Source organism: Podarcis pityusensis, assembly GCF_964106645.2.
Source record: "Podarcis pityusensis genome assembly, chromosome: 7".
Lineage (NCBI taxonomy): Eukaryota > Metazoa > Chordata > Lepidosauria > Squamata > Lacertidae > Podarcis > Podarcis pityusensis.
Window position 1 is genome coordinate 11,728,614 of NC_138031.1, and position 23,782 is coordinate 11,752,395.

The following is a 23,782-nucleotide window of genomic DNA, read 5'->3' on the forward strand; positions in this document are numbered from 1 at the left end:
GGAGAAATATGTATTATTATTATTATTATTATTATTATTTTGTTGAAAGTTAAGAACATTGCTACCAGCAATATATCACAGCTTCTATAGCCTACATAAGGAAGAGGTATTGAAATGAGAGTCGTCAGGGATCTGTAGTTAAAAGCAGAAGTTGGCAAATGTGTCCTCTTTTTTTGCTCTTCAAAATATGGCATCCTACCTAACCTACCTCACAGGTCTGTTGTGAGGATGAAATGCGGAAGGGAAGGCCCATATCCAAGTGAGACTGGCATCTGATTCACGGTGCCTGACTTACGTGCATTGGCTCACGTAATGAAAACCCTAAGCGACTTAATATTTAATTTGTTTCCCCTTCCTCTCCTCACCTCTACAGCTTGAATACACAGCCAGGTTGGACTTCCTGTGGCGTGGCCAAGCCAAAGAAGGAAATCAACGAGATGAAGGAGTTAAGAGAGCACAACGAAAACATGCTGCGCAATATCCTTCCGAGCCACGTTGCCCGTCACTTCTTGGAAAAGGACCGAGATAATGAAGTATGTATATTTTGGCTCTGGTTTCACCTAAGAATGGGCAGCATTTAAAAATCTTGTACAGTTGGGTCTTATCTTGTGATTGCCCTTCACAGCTGGTGAAATTCCTGCTGCTGAAGAGACAAGCTGCTGAAAAGGCTTGCCTCTTCAGCAAAATGGGGACGCAGTGGAAAGAAAACAGCAAGCAAAGCTCTGGCTTAACACACAGTTCTCTTCAGTGCATGGATGCATGTCTGGGTCCCAGCCAAGAGTTCTAAAACCTTATTTATAATAACCACTGTTATGTACCGAGTTGAATAGGATCCAAAATGCAGCAGTCTGATTGGTCCTAGAACAATAGGATCCAAAATGCAGATGTCTGGATTGGTCCTAGAACAATAGGATCCAAAATGCAGATGTCTGATTGGTCCTAGAACAATAGGATTCAGAATGCAGCAGTCTGATTGGTCCTAGAACAATGCAGCAGTATGACTGGTCTGCAGGAGCCACCCAATCCAGTTCCAGATGGAAGTGAATCCACAACCTGATTGGCCTACAGGAGATTCCCGGAATTAGCCAATCACGTGCGGCCCATTGTGTAAATAATATATATAAAGCAGATACTTTGGGGAAACTTTCATTCCTCCTCACCACTATGAGCTGAATAAAGAGCATGAAATCCAATCTCCACTCCGAGTATATTTCAACCATGGAGCAAGAAAACCCAAATTCCAAGTCTGAAATGAACTGTGTTAGAGGTAAGGCACAATTTGTCACCAATCCCTTACACTCTGCCACTCACCTGAATGGGGAGCTGCTGGTCTGCCGCCTGCTGCGATGAAACAGTTTATAATAAGGTCTAACAATTTTTAAAAATGTATGGGAGGCAATCCAGAGGGCAACAAAATATTACCTCAAGGACTGCCTCTTCCCATATGAACCTACCTGGACCCTGAGATCATCTTCTGAGGCCCTCCTTCATGTATCTTCTCCTTGAGAGGTCCAGAGGGTGGCAACATGAGAAAGGGCCTTTTCTGCAGTGGCTCCCCGTCTGTGGAATGCTGAGTATTGCAGCAAACAATTCTGCTGACACTGTGCATGCAGAATCACAGAATTGTAGAGTTGGAAGGGACCACGAGGATCATCTAGTCCAACCCCCTGCAATGCAGAAATCTTTCACCCAAAGTGGGGCTCAAACCTGTGACCCTGAAATTAAGAATCTCATGCTCCACCAGCTGAGCTATCCCACTTACAGTTCTTGCAAAGGAACATTCAGCTTTGACCATGACGGTTGGGGGTTTTCCTAGGGTCAAGATTTAGTTTTGGAGATGATGATGATGATGATGATGATGATGATGATTAGATTCAACTTATACACCGCCCTATACTCGGAGGTCTCAGGGCGGTTCACAACAAAACCACAACATATAAAATCAAACCAAAAGCAATAATCTCCCCCCAAAAGCCACATTCTAAAAGGGTGTTGGATGTCAATAAGATCAACCAAAGGCCTGGTAAAAAGGAACGTTTTTGCCTGGCACTTAAAGGTGTACAGTGGTACCTCGGGTTACATACGCTTCAGGTTACATACACTTCAGGTTACACACTCCACTAAGCCAGAAATAGTGCTTCAGGTTAAGAACTTTGTTTCAGGATAAGAACAGAAATCGTGCTCCAGCGGCACGGCGGCAGCAGGAGGCCCCATTAGCTAAAGTGGTGCTTCAGGTTAAGAACAGTTTCAGGTTAAGTACGGACCTCTGGAACGAATTAAGAACTTAACCTGAGGTACCACTGTATAATGAAGGTGCCAGATGAACTTCCCTGGGGAGAGAATTCCACAGACGGGGAGCCACTGCAGAAAAGGCCCTTTTTCACCTTGCCACCCTCTGGATCTCTCAAGGAGGAGGTACATGAAGAAGGGCCTCAGAAGATGATCTCAGGGTTCAGGTAAGTTCATATGGGAAGAGGCGGTCCTTGAGGTAATATTTTGTTGCTCTCGAGATTCCCCCCCCCCCATACATTTTTTAAAATTGTTAGACCTTGTTATGAACTACCATAATAAGCACCTCCACTGCAAACATCGGATGGGGGTGGGTGGGGGAGCAGTTTTGCTATTTTTATTTTTATTGTAATAACAGCCATTGATTGCTCCTGACACCAAGATGAAAGGAGATCCCAAATGCAGGAATTTTGGAAGATTCTCCCCTTAAAATAAGTGAAATGAACCGGGGTGGTATAGTGGTTAGGGCAGGGGTCAGCAACCTTTTTCAGCCGTGGTCCGGTCCACCGTCCCTCAGACCATGTGGTGGGCCGGACTATATTTTTAAGGGGGGGGAAATGAACAAATTCCTCGGCCCCCACAAATAACCCAGAGATGCATTTTAAATAAAAGCACACATTCTACTCATGTAAAAACACCAGGCAGGCCCTACAAATAACCCAGGGGTGCATTTTAAATAAAAGGACACATTCTATTCATGTAAAAACACGCTGATTCCCGGACCGTCCACAGCCCGGATTGAGAAGGCGATTGGGCCACATCCGGCCCACAGGCCTTAGGTTGCCTACCCCTGGGTTAGGGTATCGGATCATGACCTGGGAGACTGGGGTTCAAATCCTCACACAGCCATGAAGCTAATTTGGTCCAGTCACTGTTTCTCAGCTGTGCTGTGAGAACCATCTGGTGAGATGGACAGCCATCATTTCCTTGAGGAAACATGAGGTATAAATGGAATATTAAATAAGGAATAAAATAAAATGCCCCCTGCCTTATTTTGATCGCCTGCAAATTGAGGGGCATGCACAGGGCAAAAATGTTAGCCAGGTGACCCAAGAACGTTCAACCCATAGTTTGTTTTGAACTATGGTTTAATGCGAATTGGGAACCAGGCCATTGTTATGCTAAGCTACATCTGTTCTCACTGTGCAGAGAGCACTCTCTGCATAGTTTGCCATTTATGTCTGTTATTTTCAGACTCTGATCTCTCAGCATAATAATCCCTTTCCTCTCTCTCTCAGCCTCTTTCATTATCATGCCTGCTGAAGATTTGTGAATCAGCTCACTGGCTTGTTCGTGCCTTAATGCAGAAAATGCTCATCTACGTAATATGTGAGCTTCAGTGCTCTCCAGGAAAGGGGAATGGAAGACTGAACACTTTTTCATGCATAATCCCTAAGCTAGTGGGGGGCTCCCAACAGAATATTAACAACGCAATAAAACAAACATTAAAAACTGCCCTAAACAGGGCTGCCTTCAGATGTCTTCTAAAAGTCAGATAGTTGTTTATTTCCTTGACATCTGGATGCTGTTTAGTTGAAATTCCTGCACTGCAGGGGGTTGGGCTCGATGTCCCTTGGGATCTACGATTTTATGATTCTATGATATACAATGGTAGATGAAGGACTCAGCCGCATTAGTCAAAATACAGCGTTATAAATGCGTTGTAACACTGTGACACCAGATGGCGCTGTGAGCTGAAATCACAACTCAATTATATTTTCAATTGTGAGCTTTACAACGGTTTTTTGTTGTTGTTTTGGCAGAGCGTATTCAGAGTGTTTCTTATAGCTGTTTAAATCTATCCCTAGTATGCAAGGCTGGCCTCTGGCAACTGGCAACTGGCTGCCATGAAAGGGCTGCAAGGTTTAATGTATGTAAGATGTGTTTAATTTATTTAGAAGCCACCAATATAGCAAGGCCACTTGATACAAGCAAGAGCCTGCATGTGTGGGCCACTTGTCTCGCAGTGGCAAAAGTACAGCTAGCAATCATACAGCTTCTAGCACAGCACATTACTACAATAGTCAGAAAAACCATTAAGTGGTCAGCCAAGAACCTCTGCAATTTTCAAGTGGTCCAGTGTATGTACCGTATTTTTTGCTCTATAAGACGCACCAGACCACAAGACGCACCTAGTTTTTGGAGGAGGAAAACAAGAAAAAAAATATTCTGAATCTCAGAAGCCAGAACAGCAAGACGGATCGCTGCGCAGTGAAAGCAGCAATCCCTCTTGCTGTTCTGGCTTCTGGGATAGCCAAGCAGCCTGCATTCGCTCCATAAGACGCACACGCATTTCCCCTTACTTTTTAGGAGGGAAAAAGTGAGTCTTATAGAGCAAAAAATACGGTATATGTCGAGTCTGGGAACTACTAGTTCTAATGTACCGGTATTTTTAATATTTTGTTGGAAACTGCCCAGAGTATAAATAAATTATTATTATTATTATTATTATTATTATTATTATTATTATTAATCTACCTCTAGGGTTAGGGACGCGGGTGGTGCTGTGGGTAAAACCTCAGTGCCTAGGGCTTGCTGATCGCATGGTCGGCGGTTCGAATCCCCGCGGCGGGGTGAGCTCCTGTTGTTCGGTCCCTGCTCCTGCCAACCTAGCAGTTCGAAAGCACCCCTAAGTGCAAGTAGATAAATAGGTACCGCTTTATAGCGGGAAGGTAAACGCCGTTTCCGTGTGCTGTGCTGGTGCTGGGTCGCCAGAGCAGCTTCGTCACGCTGGCCACGTGACCCAGAAGTGTCTCCGGACAGTGCTGGCCCCCGGCCTCTTAAGTGAGATGGGCGCACAACCCTAGAGTCGGACACGACTGGCCCATACAGGAAGGGGTACCTTTACCTTTACCTCTAGGGTTAATTGATGAGCAAGTATCAAACACCTGTCCTTCCTCTTGCTCACAAGATGCACAAAACTCTATGGTGTGTTAACTGCGGGCAATGAAACTCGCTGCCCGCCCCTTCAATCTGCTACCTACAATATCTCACTTTGCTGCATTTTTCTTCTCTCTGTCCTTTTGCTCTTCGTCTATCCCTAGGAACTGTATTCTCAGTCCTACGATGCTGTCGGTGTCATGTTTGCTTCCATCCCGGGCTTTGCCGACTTCTATTCCCAGACTGAAATGAACAACCAGGGAGTGGAATGTCTGCGTCTGCTGAACGAAATCATTGCAGACTTCGATGAGGTAATTTCACAGCCCTTGGTGCCGTTTTTGGGTGTGTGTGTGTGTGTGTGTGTGTGCGCGCGCGCAATAGAATGAAATTTAAGAAAACAGGCGGTCAGGGTCGGGAGGCCTGGCATTTGCACCAGCTCAGTCATTACATTAGTTTAACCTCCATGCAGTGATTTCGGCTGCTTTTATTTCAATCTATATGGTAATGTGCTGAGGGGGTTTGGGGAGGCGGGGGTTGATAATGAGTTCTCGGGCAATGATTGGCCGAGCTGCCCTGGTGGCACAGAAGGCAGGTGAAAGATTTCCTCACTCCGATTGGCTCAGCTGCTCTCCTCTGAAAGGACTCTCGTTGCCATTGGCTCAGTCGCATGCATCCTATGGAACAGACAGAAGGGCAGAGGAAAGAAAAAGTCGAGGGCTTTGGAAAGAAGGCAGCAGCCCAAGAAAGCAGAACAGCAAGGGAAGCTGGGATGTTTGGGAAGCAAAGGTTGGAAAAGAAGCCGTAAGAGAAGGATATGTGAGAGGGACAGCTGGAAGAAAAAATGTGCAAGCAGAAGACCCAAAGTGGAGGAAGTCTGTATATTAATTTGAAATCAAATTGTAGAGATGGGATCCCCCAAAGGTCCTCTAGACCAACCCCCTGCAGTACAGAAATCACAACTAAAGAATCCCTGGCACATAGCCTAACCTTTGGCTGCCATACTCCAGTGATGTAAATATATACAGTGGTACCTCCAGTTGCGGACGGGATCCATTCCAGAGCTCCGGTCAAATCCCGAGGTTTCCGCAACCAGGGGGACCGCTTCTGTGCATGCGCGCGGTGCGGTAGAGCACTTCTGCGCATGCGCGCTCGCCAAAACTCTTCCGGGTTTGCCACTTTCGCAACCTGAAGTTTACGTTACCCAAGGGCAACGTAAGCCGAGGTGCTACTGTATATATATATATTTTTATATATATATATATATATATATATATATATATATATAGTCGGGGGGGGGAGTATTTGGTCCCCTGCTAAGTTTGCCCTCTGATGAAGAAATGACCAGTCCATAATTTTAATGGTAGGATTATTGTAGCTGTGAGAGACAGAATAACAACAGGAAAACCCTGACTTTTGTCTTCTGGGTTTCTGGGGTTTTTCCTGTTGTTATTCTATCTCTCAAAGCTACAATAAACCTACCATGAAAATTATGGACTGGTCATTTCTTCGTCAGAGGGCAAACGGGCAAATTTAGCAGGGGATCAAATACTTCCCCCCCCCCCCACTGTATATAGCCCAAACACAACTGCTTATTCTGGTAACAATGAGGCAAGGGAGATGACTCTTTGGCAAACCAAGGGCCGCATTCCCTTCCCGGCAACTCTGCAGGGGCCACGGATCAGTAGTGGACAGGGATAGAAGTGGGCAGAGCAACAAATGTAAATTTCACCTTGTGCAACTGGCTAGTTTCCAGACATGCCCCTCTCTGCCCTCCATCCAGGCTAGTAAGAAGCATCAGCAGGGCCATCTTTAGCAGATGCAGCGCCAGACTGCAAATATCCACTCTGCACCCCCAAATTACCACGGATAATGGGGGGCAAAGCTGCACACTGCCAGCCATGGGAGGGGGTGCGCAACTCTCCCCCATGCTGCTGCAGGAGAGGCTTGGGAGGGAAGCTACAAGCCCGCCAGCCATATGTTTGATGGGGAGCAGCTGGCAGGTGTGCAGGGAAAGGGGAGGCCGCCAGCAAAGCCGTGCAGCTCCCCCACTCACTGGGGCGCCCCTGGGAGGCTGGCGCCCTGGCGCAACGAACCACTGAGCCATATGGGAAAGACGGCTCTGAGAATCAGAAGAGCTCAAGGGTGCATTCTAGCCAGGGCAGAAGCAGGGCAGGGAGCAATGTGGCCCAGGGAGAGGTTATGTGGCCTGGGGGCCTCCCAGGGGCCAGATAGAGAGACCTAAGGGGCCGCATTTGCTTCTCAGGCTCCCCATTTCTGCAATACGTCTTCCCTGTGCTTGAAACGACACAGGTGTCCAGCGCTGGCATATGGCAGTGCTTCTCAAAATACAGTTTGTGCCTTGGAGTCCTGAGATAACACCTCTACTAGGTCTCCGTTGTTGCATTTCACCGACTTTTTTTTTGAGTTTCTCTCTCATTGGGCTCCCTCTCATGGATTCTGGGCTGTTGTGTGTCTTGGTTAAATGTGCACAAATGTCAGGAAATGGAGATCAAAGGATGTATCAAGAGACAAGCGTGCCAGTTACTTGAAAGTGCAATTCCTTGGGTAAGCCAGCAAGCCATTTCAGACAGTAGAGATGGGATGGTTGTTCCAGTTTGTCTCTTCACACTCTGAAGCCTCTACCTGGGCATCCTTGCCAGCTTGCCATTTCAAGCTGAAGGAAATAATGTTCCCTGAAACTCTGACTCCCCCCCCCCCCATTTCAAGGTGACATTTTGAGCAATTGTACAAATCTGTATAGATCGACAAGCCGAGGGCATGACAGAGGTAGCCTTTAAGACGGGAACGTTCAATAGCTTGTGTTGTAATGCAGCTCAGAGACATTTCAAAGAGGTGTTCAGCTTTTCAAACACTGCCGGCAATCCTCTCCCACTGTGTCTATCGATATAAAAACTCAATTTTATTCCCAAGTTCTTACCCAGCTATCGGTGTATTTATTAATGGCTTTGTTTTTCATGCTGCAGCTGGAACAAAACAGCATGCTTTAGAAATGAAACATATCCAACAGTATTAGTAATTATATTAAATAATCATGAAATGCCTTTTACATGTGCTTTAAGGTGAAATGCAAACATATAACAATAACAGCTAAAATGGTTTTTTTAAACAGTGCAAAAAACAACTGGAGATAGTGTTCATTTTGGATTGTTTTTAAACCTAAGACAAAAACAACTTGAAATGTTTCAAGAGGGGGTACAGGCGATGGCCTCCTCTCATATCTCAGTGGGGAGGCTGTTCCACAGAACAGGGTCAATCACGTTGAAGGACCTACTCTGAGTTACTGTGATATTTGGGGGGGGGACTTCAAGGAGAAAATCTCTTGCAGAACACAGCTGCCTACTGGATATTTAAGGGGTAGGGTGACTTCTCAAGTTACCTGGTCCTGATCTGGCCCTTATTCCATTTGAGCACTGTTAATGGAGAAATCTGAGGGCTCCCTTGGACAAAAAAATAAGGACACCAGCCAGGAATACCAGAGCCAAACAGCAGCCAGCCAGTAGGCTTGGTCTTTATTGAAGACTGTTGCGACAGGACTCCCACCTGCCAAAAGGTGGAACAAGATGGAAGCCCCAAACAAAAGAGCCCCCAAACTTTTATTAGCTGCTAATCCCCATGTTACACTCCCCCAAACTAATGCATCATGGTTACATCATGAAAGGGGAGGTCTAGTGGCAGTAATCTGAGCATCCTGGACCCTGCCCCATGGTTCTCCTTGCCCTCCACCAAACACCCATCAAGTGTAACAAAAAGGATATTTACATTTCCCTGTTTCCCAGCCAAGTTAATCACACGCTTTTGTCTTCATCTGGGTTTGTTATTTCTGGAATGGCTACCTGTCTGGCACTCAGGGATCAGGATGCCAGGAATTATCACTCAGGCAGAGGGGCTGCTGAGTAGCTGAGCTCACATGTCTATGAATTTCTGAAGTTTTCCCAGTGAGCCAATACACAGATACATTGATCAGTGAATTGCTACATTTGGTATCGTGCAGCAAAGGCCCTTTGAATAGATAGGAAGAAACTGTGATGAAGTGTTTTGTGGGGACAAATCACAAAAGCGATTGTGCTGGTTTTGGTAGTGGGCTGCATGTGCATGATATCTGCTGGAGGGGCAACCCCTCCCCCAACCTATACATAAATTCCTGCAACAGCACATAAGCGCAACACTGGCTAGGATTTTCCCAGGGTGCCAAGAAAGTCAGAAAGCATCAGCCTCATTGAGAAACTTAACCTTCTATTCTTGCACTGACCGCTTAATTTATAAAGGATCCAATTAGGGGCGACTCCCGACATCGTTAGGTATATATAACGATCAGTTTGGGAAGCAAGAGGAGGTGATGCAGTCCTTTGCCAGTTGTTAATCTGTTTTTGATTTGGAGACACAGTTGATTGACTTCCACCAGAAGCCTCTTTCAGCAGGCTTAAATGAAGGAAAGGAGCTGAGACAGTTCAATTAAGTGCCGCAGCTGTGACCTCGCACAGCGAATGAAGTGTCTGGCCTTATGTTCCTGAGCCAATAAGAACATAAGGATAGTATGGGGGGGTCAAGCCAGTGGTCCATCTAAGCCAGCATCCTCTTCCAGATGCCTACAGGGAACCAGCAACAATAATAATAATAATAATTTATTATTTATACCCTGCCCATCTGGCTGAGTTTCCCCAGCCACTCTGGACGGTTTCCAATCAAGTGTTTAAAACAACACAGCATTAAATATTAAAAACTTCCCTAAACAGGGCTGCCTTCAGATGTCTTTTAAAAAGAAGATAGCTGCTTATTTCTTTCACATCTGAAGGGAGGGCGTTCCACAGGGCGGGCGCCACTACCGAGAAGTCCCTCTGTCTGGTTCCCTAGAACCTCACTTCTCACAGGGAGGGAACTGCCAGAAGGCCCTCAGCGCTGGACCTCAGTGTCCGGGCTGAACGATGGGGGTGGAGATGCTCCTTCAGGTATACAGGGCCGAGGCCGTTTAGGGCTTTAAAGGTCAGCACCAACACTTTGAATTGTGCTCGGAAACTTACTGGGAGCCAATGCAGATCTCTCAGGACCGGTGTTATGTGGTCCCGGCGGCCGCTCCCAGTCACCAGTCTAGCTGCCGCATTCTGGACCCAAGCACAAGCCCACCCTCCCCTCCTGCAGTTTCCAGCAACTTATATCCAGAACCATTTGCTGCTTCCAAAACAAATGGGAGATGGTTGTTGCTCCCAGGTCCTGCTTGTGAACTTCCCATAGATATCTAGCTGGCCACTGTGAGATAAGGATGCTCAACTAAATGGGACTTTGGCCTGATCCAGCTGGGCTTATGTTTGCGTGGCGAGTTCCCACCCCCACCCCCGCAGGTGGAAATAATGGTACATGACACAATTATTAAGGTTAATGGGCTAAAAAAAAGGCCACAACTTTATTGGTTACAGGTGAGGAGCTGTATTGGCTTAGGCACTGGTCCTAACCGACTACAGTGGTACCTCAGGTTACATACGCTTCAGGTTACAGACTCCGCTAACCCAGAAATAGTACCTTGGGTTAAGAACTTTGGTTCAGGATAAAAACAGAAATCATGCTCTGGTGGCGCAGCAGCAGCAGAAGGCCCCATTAGATAAAGTGGTGCTTCAGGTTAAGAACAGTTTCAGGTTAAGAACAGACCTCCAGAACGAATTAAGTTCTTAACCCGAGGTACCAGTGCATATCTGACTTCAGCCCGTCCGCTCGAAGTCCAGGAAGGGTTAACCACCAGTAGGAGGAGTTCTGCTGATGCACGTCAACTAGGAACTCCCCCCGGGGTCAGCGCTAGGGGGCATCCCTAGGCTTCGGACAGGCCCATGCCCCCGGGAATCCTTTACCAGACGAACCTTCAATATGTGGGGCAGGTGATGGCGCTACCTCCCCTCTTCCATCTACAGAACAATACCAATGCCTAACCGCCAATGCTAAGAAAGTTGTGACGATTTGTTATGAGGTATGCGAAAACCAAGTGGCTGGTGCCAATTTGCCAAGTGGAAAAATTCCTACCAGGCCCTTCAACAGTGACCAACCAAGGTCCATAGCAAGGTCAAGGAACAAAAACCTTAAAGGGCGGGAGGGTGGGAAAACAGCTGGCAGGCAGCAAAGAGGGAGATCCCCGGCCGCATCCTGCCTTTATAGGACAGGCCACACCCCCGAGCCAGCCGATTGGCTGGCCAGGGGGCAACACGGCCGGGGGGCTGGCCTCCACCCACCGCGCGCATGGAGGGGCCGAGAAGCCCGCAACCCCACCTCCTCCTTAGGGCAGAAGTGGCTTTCTTAAGAATCAAACAGTGTGATTTCTCTCCCTCCCTTTCTTCGCACCCTCTCTCTCAAACTCGCACACAGTCACAGTTTTGCTCTCATTTATCTGTTGAGCTTATCCCATCTAATCTTAATTGCTCCATTTCCTCTTCTCTCCCGCAGTGCAGGTAATACCAATATTGATACTGTCATGAAATGCTTTAAGTTTTCCCCCCATTACAGGGATCATTTCTCTCTCTCCTTTCGATCCTGCAAAGATTTGTGTGCAGGGAGTGTGAAATCAAACTGCTTTACACAGCATCTATTATCCTGGTGCAAAATGCAGATTATGGCCATTGCAACATTTATTATTATTATTATTATTATTATTAAAGACTGGGGGGGAATTAAGCCTCATTTGCAGGGCATGTCAAGTTTCCAAGCAGTCTGTAGATTTGTGCCGTTCTGCAAAGCACGCTTTAAGAAGCCCGGGTCCTGCATTCTGGGCACGGCTGCAGTGACCTTGAGCATAGACAGGACTGCAGTGTCATGCTAACAGAAGATTTCGAAGCACAGTTTGGATTTACAGAGTGTGTGGCAAACAGTGTGTCATCTAGTCATCAATTGCTGTTGGGTGCAGAGATGACGAACTGATCGAGAGAGTCATAAAAATGCAATCTTTCACTTCATGCAAAATCAGAGTGTGGCGTTGCGTTTTTCCCAAACATGGGAGGTGGCATCTGGGAGGCTTGAATCCCTACAGAACTCAAGCCAGAAACCCCTCTGCTACCATAGGAACATAAAGCGAAAGCCTTTGCTGATGACTTGGTATTAACAATAGAAGAACCATTAATTAGTGCCAAGGAAGTATTAGAAGAGATAGAACAATTCGGACATGTAGCAGGTTTTAAATTGAACAAAAAGAAAACTAAAACGATAGTTAAAAATATGAAACAGGACTTAGGAAATTATATATAATGAGATGAAAAATATGTTGAAATATACATTTGTCAAGAAAATGTAGCACCCTGCTTGTGGTTAACGCTTAGCTGGAATGAAATATTCAACGCAGCAATAGAGAAATTAAAATAATAATTTATTTGTCAGACAAATAAATGAGAGACACAGTGGTATATGGTTACCAAAGCTCTGCCCCCTCCAGCCCTGATGGCCAGCACTTATATTTCCTCAGCCCAGCCCCCTTGCTCCTCCTTTGGCTGCCTCTGTCCAATCAGCCTGGTTGAAATTCCTATTGGCTGTTTGCTAGAACCAATCATAAAAGATACACCCATTTCCTATTACCTTTTATGGGAGACAAAGAGCTATATTTCCTTCTATCCATAAATGACAGACAAGTAGCCATATATCTTATATTTGCCTCGACCAGGCACCTTAATTACCAGATAACCTTTGGCCCCTGTTGCCCCTTTATTCCAAAACAAATGGCTAAAACAGATGGCTCATGGTATTAAATTCTGTCTAAACAGAGATCTTGGGTTCACCTTCTCACACACCATCAATGGAATAAGAATCTAACATAAGAATCTAACATTTCTTACTTTCTAAATCCTTTGCATAATTACATTAAGCCAATATATTTCATACATAACATAGATAGATTTTTAGAAGAAAAGGAACTTAGTAAAAACAGTTTCAAAAAGAAGCCTCTTCAATTTACAACTCCCTTTCCCCAGCCAGCTGCTTCTCCTATTAGCTCTTGCCCTTTAACCTTATGAAAATATGGCTTGAGTCTAATGGGAGGCACCTGGTATTATTTTCTGTTAAACAATAAATTTTACTATTTACCAACTCTTAATTAGTGTTTTTGCAGCTTGATTGTCAGTATGGTCAGTATGACCTTTGCTCCCAGCCTGTAATTCCCTTTTACAACTTTGAGGTACTGCTATAAATCAGGGGGGCCCTGTTCAAGGAGATAAACAACTGCCAAAGTACTTAGCCAGCTGCTTTATGCCTGGCATGAAACATACAAACATTTGCAAATATATTTTTTAAGCTCATTTTAAAATACAGGCCTTGATCAGATGCCTCAAAACCAGAAGCATTTTTACTTGGCAATGTAGGTGATGAGATTAATAGACAGGATTGTAAGTTGTTTTTATATGCAATGACGGCAGCAAGAATATTATTGGCACAAAAATAGAAGCAAGAAGAATTACCGACGAAAGAAGAATGGAGGATGAAATTGATGGACTATGCAGAACTTGATAAATTAACTGGAAGGATTCGAAACCTGCAGGATCAGAAATTCTCAGAAGACTGGAGTAAATATACGAACTATTTGGAAAGTAATTGTACTGAACAGATTAGGCTAGTAGGACTGCAAGAAGTTTTGTAAGGAGGATTATTCAAAATATTGCAAGGAAGACTATGAGGAGAATTATTAGTCACGGGTAATGACAATTTAGAGTAATGGTGAAATTAAGAAATGCAGAATAAGTGATAAAGAACGAAAAATCATCAGAGGTGTTGATGAAAGTCTAAAACATTGTATAAGATGAAAAGTTATGTTATATGACTGTTGGAAATTATATGTAAAAAAAAACCAATAAAATGTATAGAAACCCCTCTGCTAGCACAACTGGTCGCTGGGAGAGGTTTCCCATTATAGTGGGGAAAGGAATATTTGGGGGCTGGCAGGGGCAGTGACTGCAACCTTGTGTGGCTCATGTCAGGAAACAGTCGTTGGGTATGCTGGTTTGTGCAAAAACAGGGTTTTTTTTATAAGTATTTTTTATGAGGAATTTTGACATAACAATTCATTAAAAACCCATCATCCTCATTTCTCCCCCCCATTTTCCCCCTCCCCCTCCCCTAAAAAGAAGACCCCCCCTCCCACCCCCCAGACTTCCCTCAGCTCCTCTCTCTGGTTTCCCAGCACATATTATTCTCTGCATGTTATAAAGTTGTAAAGATCCTCAATTTGTCTACCGGTATATTACCAATAAAGAGTTTGTGAATGTTTTTTCAAAACCTGCGAAGGAGTCCAGTTCATTTAGTTGTTTCTTTAAGTACTTCGTAAAATGTTCCCATTCTTCTTTAAAGTCACAGTTTATGTGTCAGTTTTGCCAATTCCACGTAATCCATCAGTTTCTCTTGCCACAGTTCTTTAGTCAGGATTTCCTCATTCTTCCATCCTTGTGCTATTAAGACTCTTGCCGCCGTTGTCGCATACATGAAAATGTTTTTTAATTTCCTTGGCAGGTCTTTTCCTACAAGAAAGCAGTGGAACATTTTCTTCAACTCATTATATATCATTTCCCTTTTTTTTTTATTTTACTACAATCCCACCACATATGATAAAAAGTCCCTTCTTTTTCCTTACATTTCCAACACAGATTTGAACCGGTTTTCTACATTCTTCCTAACTGCACTGGTGTTATATACAATCTATACATCATTTCCATATAGTTTTCTGTCAACAAAGAACAATCTGTGAATTTTAAATCAATTTTCCATAACCTTTCCCAATCTTCCAACATGATGTTATGGCCTAAACAGGGTTTTTTTTGGTCATTTTGTTTTATGCTGTATTTGTGCTATTATGCTTGGGTTGCATGCTGCCAATTTCATAGCTGGATGCCCAGAGAACTCTGGTTATGGGGTCAGGATACGAATGTTCTGTGTAAATAGCAGAGAGTTCCAACCTCCGCAATCTGCCAGGGAAGGGAGGCCAGTTCAGCTTCTCCTGTAGTGCAGGTGTGTGGGAATGCACAAACATTAACACAAAATGCCAACATCTTCATTCTGTCCCATCTTCAACCGCATAAATACATATCTGGATAATCACATACTGGTGCAAACCTGTTGAGTTGCAGCATATTATTCCATCCATGGAATGAAACTGTCAGGGAACTGCCATTGGAGCTAGAGGCGGAGGGAAGGCTCCAGAGGGATGGCGGAGAGGGTCCCAGTAGGGAGAGAGGCAGCCCGTCCGCTGGGGAAGGAAATCAGCGTAACAGCAGTAGAGAAGGGGGGCAGATGGGGGAATTGGAGAGGAGGCTCCAAGACTCCTCGCCGGAGACCAGCGGAGAGAGTACGGGTCCTCCGCTGCCCACACCCTCCCTGCGCAGAAGGCTTCCGCGCAGGGAGTCTAGGTGGAGACTAGGCGTCAAGGAACTTTTGTGCTGGAAGAAGTTTAAGAAACGCCCACTGACGGATTCTGCCAGCGACTGAGACAATCACGATGCTGGAGGCTGTTCAGTCAGAAAGGGTTTAACCAGGTAACCTCGCCAGGAGTGGCGTCAACCTACGCACGAGCAACCCCTAAATCCATTACAGAAACATTCTTAAATGTTTTCTAACAGTTATGCTTTCTTTAAAAAAAAAACCACAGGTCATTAGCCCTTCTGCAAAGCACCACTGAATTGACACCTTCCAAATCGCAAGTGATGAAAAATAAAAAAGCGTTTGGAAGCTGTGCATCCAATAAAACGTGATTCAATGAACTCTCTTCTTTGTTAGTTGCTAGGTGAAGAAAGGTTTCAAGATATTGAAAAAATCAAAACCATTGGCAGCACCTACATGGCTGTGTCCGGGTTATCACCTGAAAAACAGGTAAGGAGTTTTCTGTTGCCTAACAAAGAGAGCTTGTATTTTCTAACGCATTTGTCGTAGTCTAAAGTACAGGACATTGGAGTCGCTTTTAAATATATGCAGTTTGGCATTTCCTGGAACAAAACAGACATTTGTTCTCTCCTGTCATGGCTACATGCTGGTTGAACAATATTGGTATATGTATGTATGCAAATACATACATACGTGTGTGTGTGTGTGTATAATACCTTTTATCCAAAGATCACAGGGTGCTTCACAACAACAAAAATGCAAATTGTGAACACAAAATGCATTTTTTAACGTCCCCCCCCCACAAATTACATCTAAAAGGCTTTAGAATGTTAATCAGCCAGAGGCCTGGTGATATAGAAACCTTTTCTCTGGGTATTTATTTGCAATTAAGTGGCAAACAAATTCTGTTAAATAAAACAAATAAAAAATAAAATTAATCTCTAGTGGGACAGGGAGCAAGATCCCGATTGTATGAAATGTGAGTGAAGGGCAGCTGACCTATGACAAATAAAATAATAATAATAATAATAATAATAATAATAATAATAATATATTTATACCCCGTCCATCTGGCCTGGTCTCCCAGCCACTCTGGGCAGCTCCCAACAGAATATTAAAAACACGATAAAAATTCAAACATGTAAAACTCCCCTAAACAGGGCTGCCTTCAGATGTCTTCTGAAAGTCAGATAGTTGTTTACTTCCTCGACATCTGATGGGAGGGCGTTCTACAGGGCAGGTGCCACTACTGAGAAGGCCCTCTGCCTGGTTCCCTGTAACCTCACTTCTCGCAGGGAGGGAACCTCCAGAAGGCCCTTGGCACTGGACCTCAGTGTCCGGGCTGAATGATGGGGATGGAGACATTCCTTCAGGTATACTGGGCCGAGGCCGTTTAGGGCTTTAAAGGTCAGCACCAACACTTTGAATTGTGCTTGGAAATGTACTGGGAGCCAATGCAGGTCACCTCAGGACCGGTGTTATATGCTTGACTTGTGCAATGGATTTTCTGCTTTTCATTCCCTCCCCAGCAATGCGAAGATAAATGGGGGCACTTATGTGCCCTAGCGGATTTCTCCATAGCGCTGAACGAAAGCATCCAAGAGATCAACAAGCATTCGTTCAACAACTTTGAACTCCGCATTGGTACGTATGGGCTGAGCCCTTTAACATTAGTCACCCAAATGTAGAGTTTCAGATGCATCTAACGCTCTCAGGTGAGTAGGCTTCACATCAGTAGTAAGGGTAGCACTGCATGGGCTTCTCTTTGAAGGCATGAGGCTGATTCTTCCCTGGAGTGAATGAGAAAGCCTTTGCAAGCATCTCTACACTGAAGCCATGTGCAATATAATCCTGGGAGCTGGGAGCGGCCATCCATTTGCGTGGTGAGTTCCCGCCTCCCCCCTCAGAAATAAAGACACGAGACACAAGTATTCGAGTTAATGGATCAAATTAGGCCACAACTTTATTGATTACAGGAATTGAGCGGTATTGGCTTAGGCATTGGTCCTAACAACTAACCGGCTTCAGCCTGCATGCTTGAAGGCCGGTGAGGCTTAACCACCAGTAGGGGGAGTCCTGCTGAGGCACGTCAACTAGGACCTCCCCCCGGGGTCATCGCACGGGGGCATGCCATGGGCCTACACCTCCATAGACTTAGGACAAGGTCACACTCCCCGGAATCCTTTAATGGACTACCCTTTGATTTGGGAGAAGGTGATGGCGCTTCCTTCCCCCCCCCATCTGCATAACAATACTACAGTACCCCACCAATGCCTAACCGCCAATACCGTGGAGTTGTGACGGTTTGCTACGAGGTAAGCGAAAACCAAGTGGCTGGTGCCAATCTGCCAATTGGGAAAATTCCTACCAGGCCCCTTGAGGGCGACCAACTGAAGTAGATAGCAATGTCAGAGAGCCTAGCCTAGCGGGTGGGAGGGAAGGGAAAACCAGGTCAGCTGCGGTGTGGGAAAGAGGGAGAACCTCGGCCGCGCCAGACCTAAGTAGGCGACGCCATGCCCCCGAGCTGGCCGATTGCCTGGCCCGGGGTATGACGCATCCGAGGATTCCCTGGTATCGCAGGGGCTGAAGCCAGCCCCCACAAGAGTGGGGAGGGGCGTGAAGACTGCAACCCCACCTTCTCCCTAGCTCGGAAGTGGCTTTGTCTCAGGAGACATTGGAGGGGTGCACCTTTGGGTGTGAAGTCAAACTGATGGAAGGCTGCAGCGCCTGGGGGCAGACGAAGGCGTCCAGTTCTGCTGGTGTAAATGCACCATGGCATTACTTCTCTCTGCATCCCTCCCAGCGGTCATTCCTCCTCTGGTCATGGCTGTGGATGCACAACTTGTCTGTTGCTAGACACTGTGGTCATCTGCAAGGGATTCCCACATGGCGGTGTTGATGTTGCCAGCCTTGACGTCATGTTAGCTGACTTCTTTGGAGCACAGAGTTAATCTGTCAACGGGCCTGGCGCCTAAAGCCAGGTAGAGGTAGAGGTAAATGACCCTTGGACTCCAGTCAAAGGCGACTATGGGGTCCGGTGGTCATCTTTCAGGCCAAGGGAGATACCATTTGTCCATATACAGTGCTACCTTGGGTTACAGACGCTTCAGGTTACAGACACTTCAGGTTACAGACTCCTCTAACCCAGAAATAGTACCTTAAGTTAAGAACTTTACCTCGGGATGAGAACAGAAATCATGTGGCGGTAGCGGGAGGCCCCATTAGCTAAAGTGGCACCTCAGTTTAAGAACAGTTTCAGGTTAAGAATGGACCTCCAGAATGAATTAAGTTCTTAAGGTTTCTAGGTTGTGTGGCCAGCATGGCTAAACCGCTACTGCCACAACCAGACGAGTGCCAGAGTGTATGGGAATGCCCATAGAGCACATTGTTGGGGATCCTGCCATCTTCCATTCAGTATACAGTGGTACCTCAGGTTAAGTACTTAATTCGTTCCGGAGGTCCGTTCTTAACCTGAAACTGTTCTTAACCTGAAGCACCACTTTAGCTAATGGGACCTCCTGCTGCCACCTCGCTGCTGGAGCACAATTTCTGTTCTCATCCTGAACCAAAGTTCTTAACCCGAGGTACTATTTCTGGGTTAGCGGAGTCTGTAACCTGAAGCGTATGTAACCTGAAGCGTATGTAACCTGAGGTACCACTGTAATGGTATTCAGTATAATGATATCTCTCCTTGGTATATAAACAGCTTGATTACAGGTCCGCCGCAGGTGCTTAAGGTCACCTATAACATGGTTACATTACTGTGGGCATTCTGTCTGAGCCATTAAAAATTGTAGATCTGTGGTGGAGAAATGTGATCTGGCCAGCAAGTCCAAACTTTGTTTCTACACCATCCCAATGGACCTAGATTTTTTTTTTCAGTGCCATCAGGTGACCCATTTTGGACCACACCATTTGAAAGAACTGTGTAGATGCAGGCCTGGGCTTGTTGGTGCCTGCAAACATCATTTCAACTCAACAGTGTGGTGTAGTGGTTAAGAGCGATAGACTCGTAATCTGGGGAACCGGGTTCGCTTCCCCACTCCTCCACATGCAGCTGCTGGGTGACCTTGGGCTAGTCACACTTCTCTGAAGTCTCTCAGCCCCACTCACCTCACAGAGTGTTTGTTGTGGGGGAGGAAGGGAAAGGAGAATGTTAGCCGCTTTGAGACTCCTTCGGGTAGTGATAAAGCGGGATATCAAATCCAAACTCTTCAACTACCTCTTCACCTGATTCAGAGAATCTGATCCTCCCCGCCTCCTGGCAAGCTGCCAGGGATAACTAGACAAAAAAAGCTCTTACCAAGTCTTTTATTCAATGTTCACAGAGAGAGGCTTACGAATGCTGCCTCTTGGAGTAATGGCATTGCTCCAAGTAATCTCCACCCCTCCTTCCCTTCTCAGTCGTCCCCCGCACCTTACAGTGGCTGCTTAAGGCCATTTGCCTCTTAGCTCTTTGCTCTCCTACTTTCGCTGCTCACTGGGTTCTGGGAGAAGGGGAGGTCTGGAATGCTCTGCTTCTTCCCCCTCCTCCTCACACATTATTTCCCAGCTTTGCCCCTCTTCTATCTATGAGCCGCGACTGTCTGCGGGCTACTGTTTTAAATCTATACTACCTTCCTCTTCTCTGGAAGGTTCAGGGGGAGAGGAGGGTGGTCTCCACCATTCCTCCTCAGTCCAGTGGCAGAGCTTCATGCTCTGGCACTGGGGGGGGAGAGCAGGTGGGGGTGGGGCTGGTGTGCGTCCCAGGGGCATGGTGCACCATCCACAGGGGTGTGACATGTGTCCTGGGGGCGTGGCACGCTGCCCGCAGGGGCGTGGCACCCAACGCGGGCGGGGGTCAGCCGCAATGGCACCCCACCAGGATCGCGCTGCCAGGGGTGGTGTGCTCCCCTCGCATTCCTCTTCCTCTGCCAGTGACTCAGTCCAGTCCCTGGCAGCTTGACACCTGACTTCACATATTACCTCAGGTGTAGGACAGATAGGTGTGGCTTAGTCAAAATGGAACACATTGGCCAAATGGGTTGGCCTGGCAGACTGAAGAATCTCCACTGCCCTTTTGGGTGGTACAACATGGGCCTCTTTAATTTTTGTTCTGGTTCCAAAGTAACCTACTGTACTGAGGTAAGAGACACAGACGCAGCCAAAGGTTGCCCATGTGAGAATGCATTTATTTATTTGATAAATTGTATACTTTTTGGTTGGAGCAAAACTCCGAAGCAGGGTTTTGCAGAAGGACAACAGAAAACATTTTCAAAATCTTTATTAAAAAACAGCTGAAAGCATTCAAAAGATTATTAAAATCAAGAGCAGCTAAAACACACAAAACTACCTGTCTTTGTCAGGTAAACAAAAACGTTTCGAGCAAGCACTGAAAAAAGTACAGGAAAGGCACTGTGTCATATCGACAGAGCATTGCTGCTGCTACGCTAAAAGGTTGATTTCTTACAAGTGCGAAATGAGAAAGGCGAACCTCAGAAGTCGAACGGAATCCGTTCCGGAAGTCCGTTCGACTTCCAAAAAACGTTCAGAAACCAAAGCACGGCTTCTGATTGGCTGCAGGAAGCTTCTGCAGCCAATCGGAAGCCGCAGAAGCCCTGTCGGATGTTCAGGTTCCAAAGAACGTTTGCAAACTGGAACAGTCACTTTGTGGCGTTCGGAAGCCAAAACGTCTGACTCGCAAGACGTTTGGGATCCAAGGTATGACTGTATTATGAGACAGTTCTGCAGACAGAAGTAGTTGAGCAGCCATGGATGGGTTTAAGTCCATCCTGCAAGTAAGCAAGGCTGACCTTTGAAGGGGAATGTGATCATTGGGGTGAAAATAATAATTTATTTATTTATTTATTTATACCCCGCAATTTGGCTGAGCTTCCCCAGCCACTCTGGGCAGCATCCAAGAAGATATTAAAATACCGTCATGCATCAAACATTAAAAGCTTCCCTAAACAAGGCTGCCTTCAAGTGTCTTCTAAAAGTCTGGTAGTTATTTTTCTCTTTGACATCTGGTGGGAGGGCGTTCCACAGGGCGGGTGCCACCACTGAGAAGGCCCTCTGCCTGATTCCCTGTAGCTTAGCTTCTCGCAGTGAGGGAACCACCAGACGGCCCTCGGAGCTGGACCTCAGTGTCCAGGCAGAACGATGGGGGTGGAGACGCTCCTTCAGATATACTGACCCCAGTATATCTGGTACCCCAGCCATGTTAGATCCAAAAACAGTCATTCTTTTTTGTTTGTCCTGCAGCAGACTAACATGACTATTCTTCTAGCCTGATCTTTTCTCTTTTCCCCTTCCTAGGGATCAGCCATGGCTCTGTCGTCGCGGGCGTCATTGGTGCTAAGAAACCCCAGTACGATATCTGGGGCAAAACAGTCAACTTAGCAAGCCGAATGGACAGCACCGGCATTAGCGGCCGAATGCAGGTGCCCGAGGAAACGTATCTCATCCTCAAGGACCGGGGGTTTGCCTTCGACTACCGGGGGGAGATCTACGTCAAGGGCATCAGCGAACAAGAAGGGAAGATCAAGACCTATTTTCTTCTGGGAAGAGTACAGCCAAACCCTTTGATCTTGCAACCGAGAAAACTGACGGGGCAGTATTCCTTGGCGGCTGTCGTGTTGGGGCTGGTGCAGTCCCTCAACAGGCAGAAACAGAAGCAGATCTTGAACGAGAACAACAATTCCGGCATCATCAAAGGACACTACAACCGGAGGACTTTGCTCGCTTCCGGAGGATCGGAATCCGCGGCCCAAGCGGAGGGGGCCGACAAGACTGAACTGCCATAAGCCTGCATTTTTTCTTCGTCGTCCTCTTCATTTTTTAATTTCTTTTTCTATATGAAAAAAAATAAATATATAAATAAAAATATGGTTTAATTTTTTTTAAGATCGGGGCTGCTTTGTTTGCTTATTTTTAGACACAGGCATGCACAGAGGCGCACTCAAACCTTCCTGAAATATACTCAGAGTCGAGAGTGGATTTCATGCTCTTTATTCAGCTCATAGTGGTGAGGAGGAACGGAAGTTCCCCCAGAATGTCTGCTTTATATACATTATTTACACCATGGGCCCCACGTGATTGGCTAATTCCGGGATTCTCCTGTAGACCAATCAGGTCGCGGATTCACTTCCACCTGGAGCTGGATTGGGTGGCTCCTGTGGACCAATCAGGCTGCTGCATTCTGGATCCTATTGTTCTAGGACCAATCAGACTGCTGCATTCTGAATCCTATTGTTCTAGGACCAATCAGACTGCTGCATTTTGGATCCTATTCAACTCAGTACATAACACTTCCACTCTCCTTCAGCATGTTGTTCACGTGTAAAGATGAGGCAGGTGAAACCGGCTACAAGGTGGCAATGTTCTACCTTGCACTGTTGTAGGCAGGGTGCCTCTGAAGGCCAGTCGCCGGGAAACACAGGTGAGGAGAGCGCTCTTGTGGTCAAGTCCTTCTTTGAGGTTTCCCCATAGACATCTGGTCGGCCGCTGTGAGAACAGGATGCTGAACTAGATAAGTGACTGGTCTGATCCAGTGGGACTCTTTTTATGTTCTTGGGCTGCTTACCAAGAAAGGCGAGTTGGTAGGAGGTAAGCAACAGGAACAGGTCAGAAATAAATCACACTGAGGGAAGTTAGCTCTTTATTAGAGAAACTTAGTCAGCTCAGGAATGCCAGGCCTAATGAGCACAGCAACTCTCCTCGGTAGGTCTTGCCCCTATGTGGTGGAGACTGAAGGTCCCCACCTTCTCACAACTGCCTAAATCTCCTTCTCCCCCAGGTCCTTTCCAAGCAATCTGAGACTACACCAGCCTTTGCTCTTCCTTCTTCATGCCTCTCTTGGTTCTGGCAGACCAGAGGGAAGGAGAGCTTGTCACTGTTAGTTTCTGTTTTGCCACTGAGCAGTGCTTTGGAGTCACAAGACTCTGTTTACAATCCAGAGACCATCCAGGCTATTGGAAGTCTCACAGCAGACAGGAGACGGATGTGACGTTACTGGTTTTCCTGTTCCTTTGTTCCTTCGATGTTCAGTTGCTCTCTGCTTTCATAGAGAGAGGATGATGTATTTTTCTTTGCTGTCTGCGTAGAAGATAATAAAACTCTTTAGCCATGTAGCTCATACTATCTCATCCTTCCACATGCTGCTGGAAACTCTGCTGAATGGGGGAACGTGCCTTGGAGCCTCATCAAAGGCTCAGGTCGTTAATTATCGTCGGGGGGCAATTCCAAAGGCTCGTCCAGAGGAAGATGAGCTTTATCAGCTTGGCCG

The 23,782-nt window shown here is 46.2% G+C and overlaps 1 protein-coding gene across 1 annotated transcript in view; it reads left to right on the plus strand.

The window, feature by feature from the left end:
• ADCY8 (adenylate cyclase 8) overlaps positions 1 to 22,401 on the plus strand; it is a 142,489-nt gene extending 120,088 nt beyond the window's left edge. Inside the window, 6 exon segments of the mRNA XM_081012499.1 lie at positions 374 to 424; positions 426 to 533; positions 5,334 to 5,480; positions 15,913 to 16,005; positions 17,046 to 17,160; positions 21,814 to 22,401. Coding sequence (XP_080868625.1) covers positions 374 to 424; positions 426 to 533; positions 5,334 to 5,480; positions 15,913 to 16,005; positions 17,046 to 17,160; positions 21,814 to 22,301 — 1,002 coding nt within the window. The 3' untranslated portion in view covers positions 22,302 to 22,401.
• The last annotated feature ends 1,381 nt before the right edge of the window (positions 22,402 to 23,782 follow it).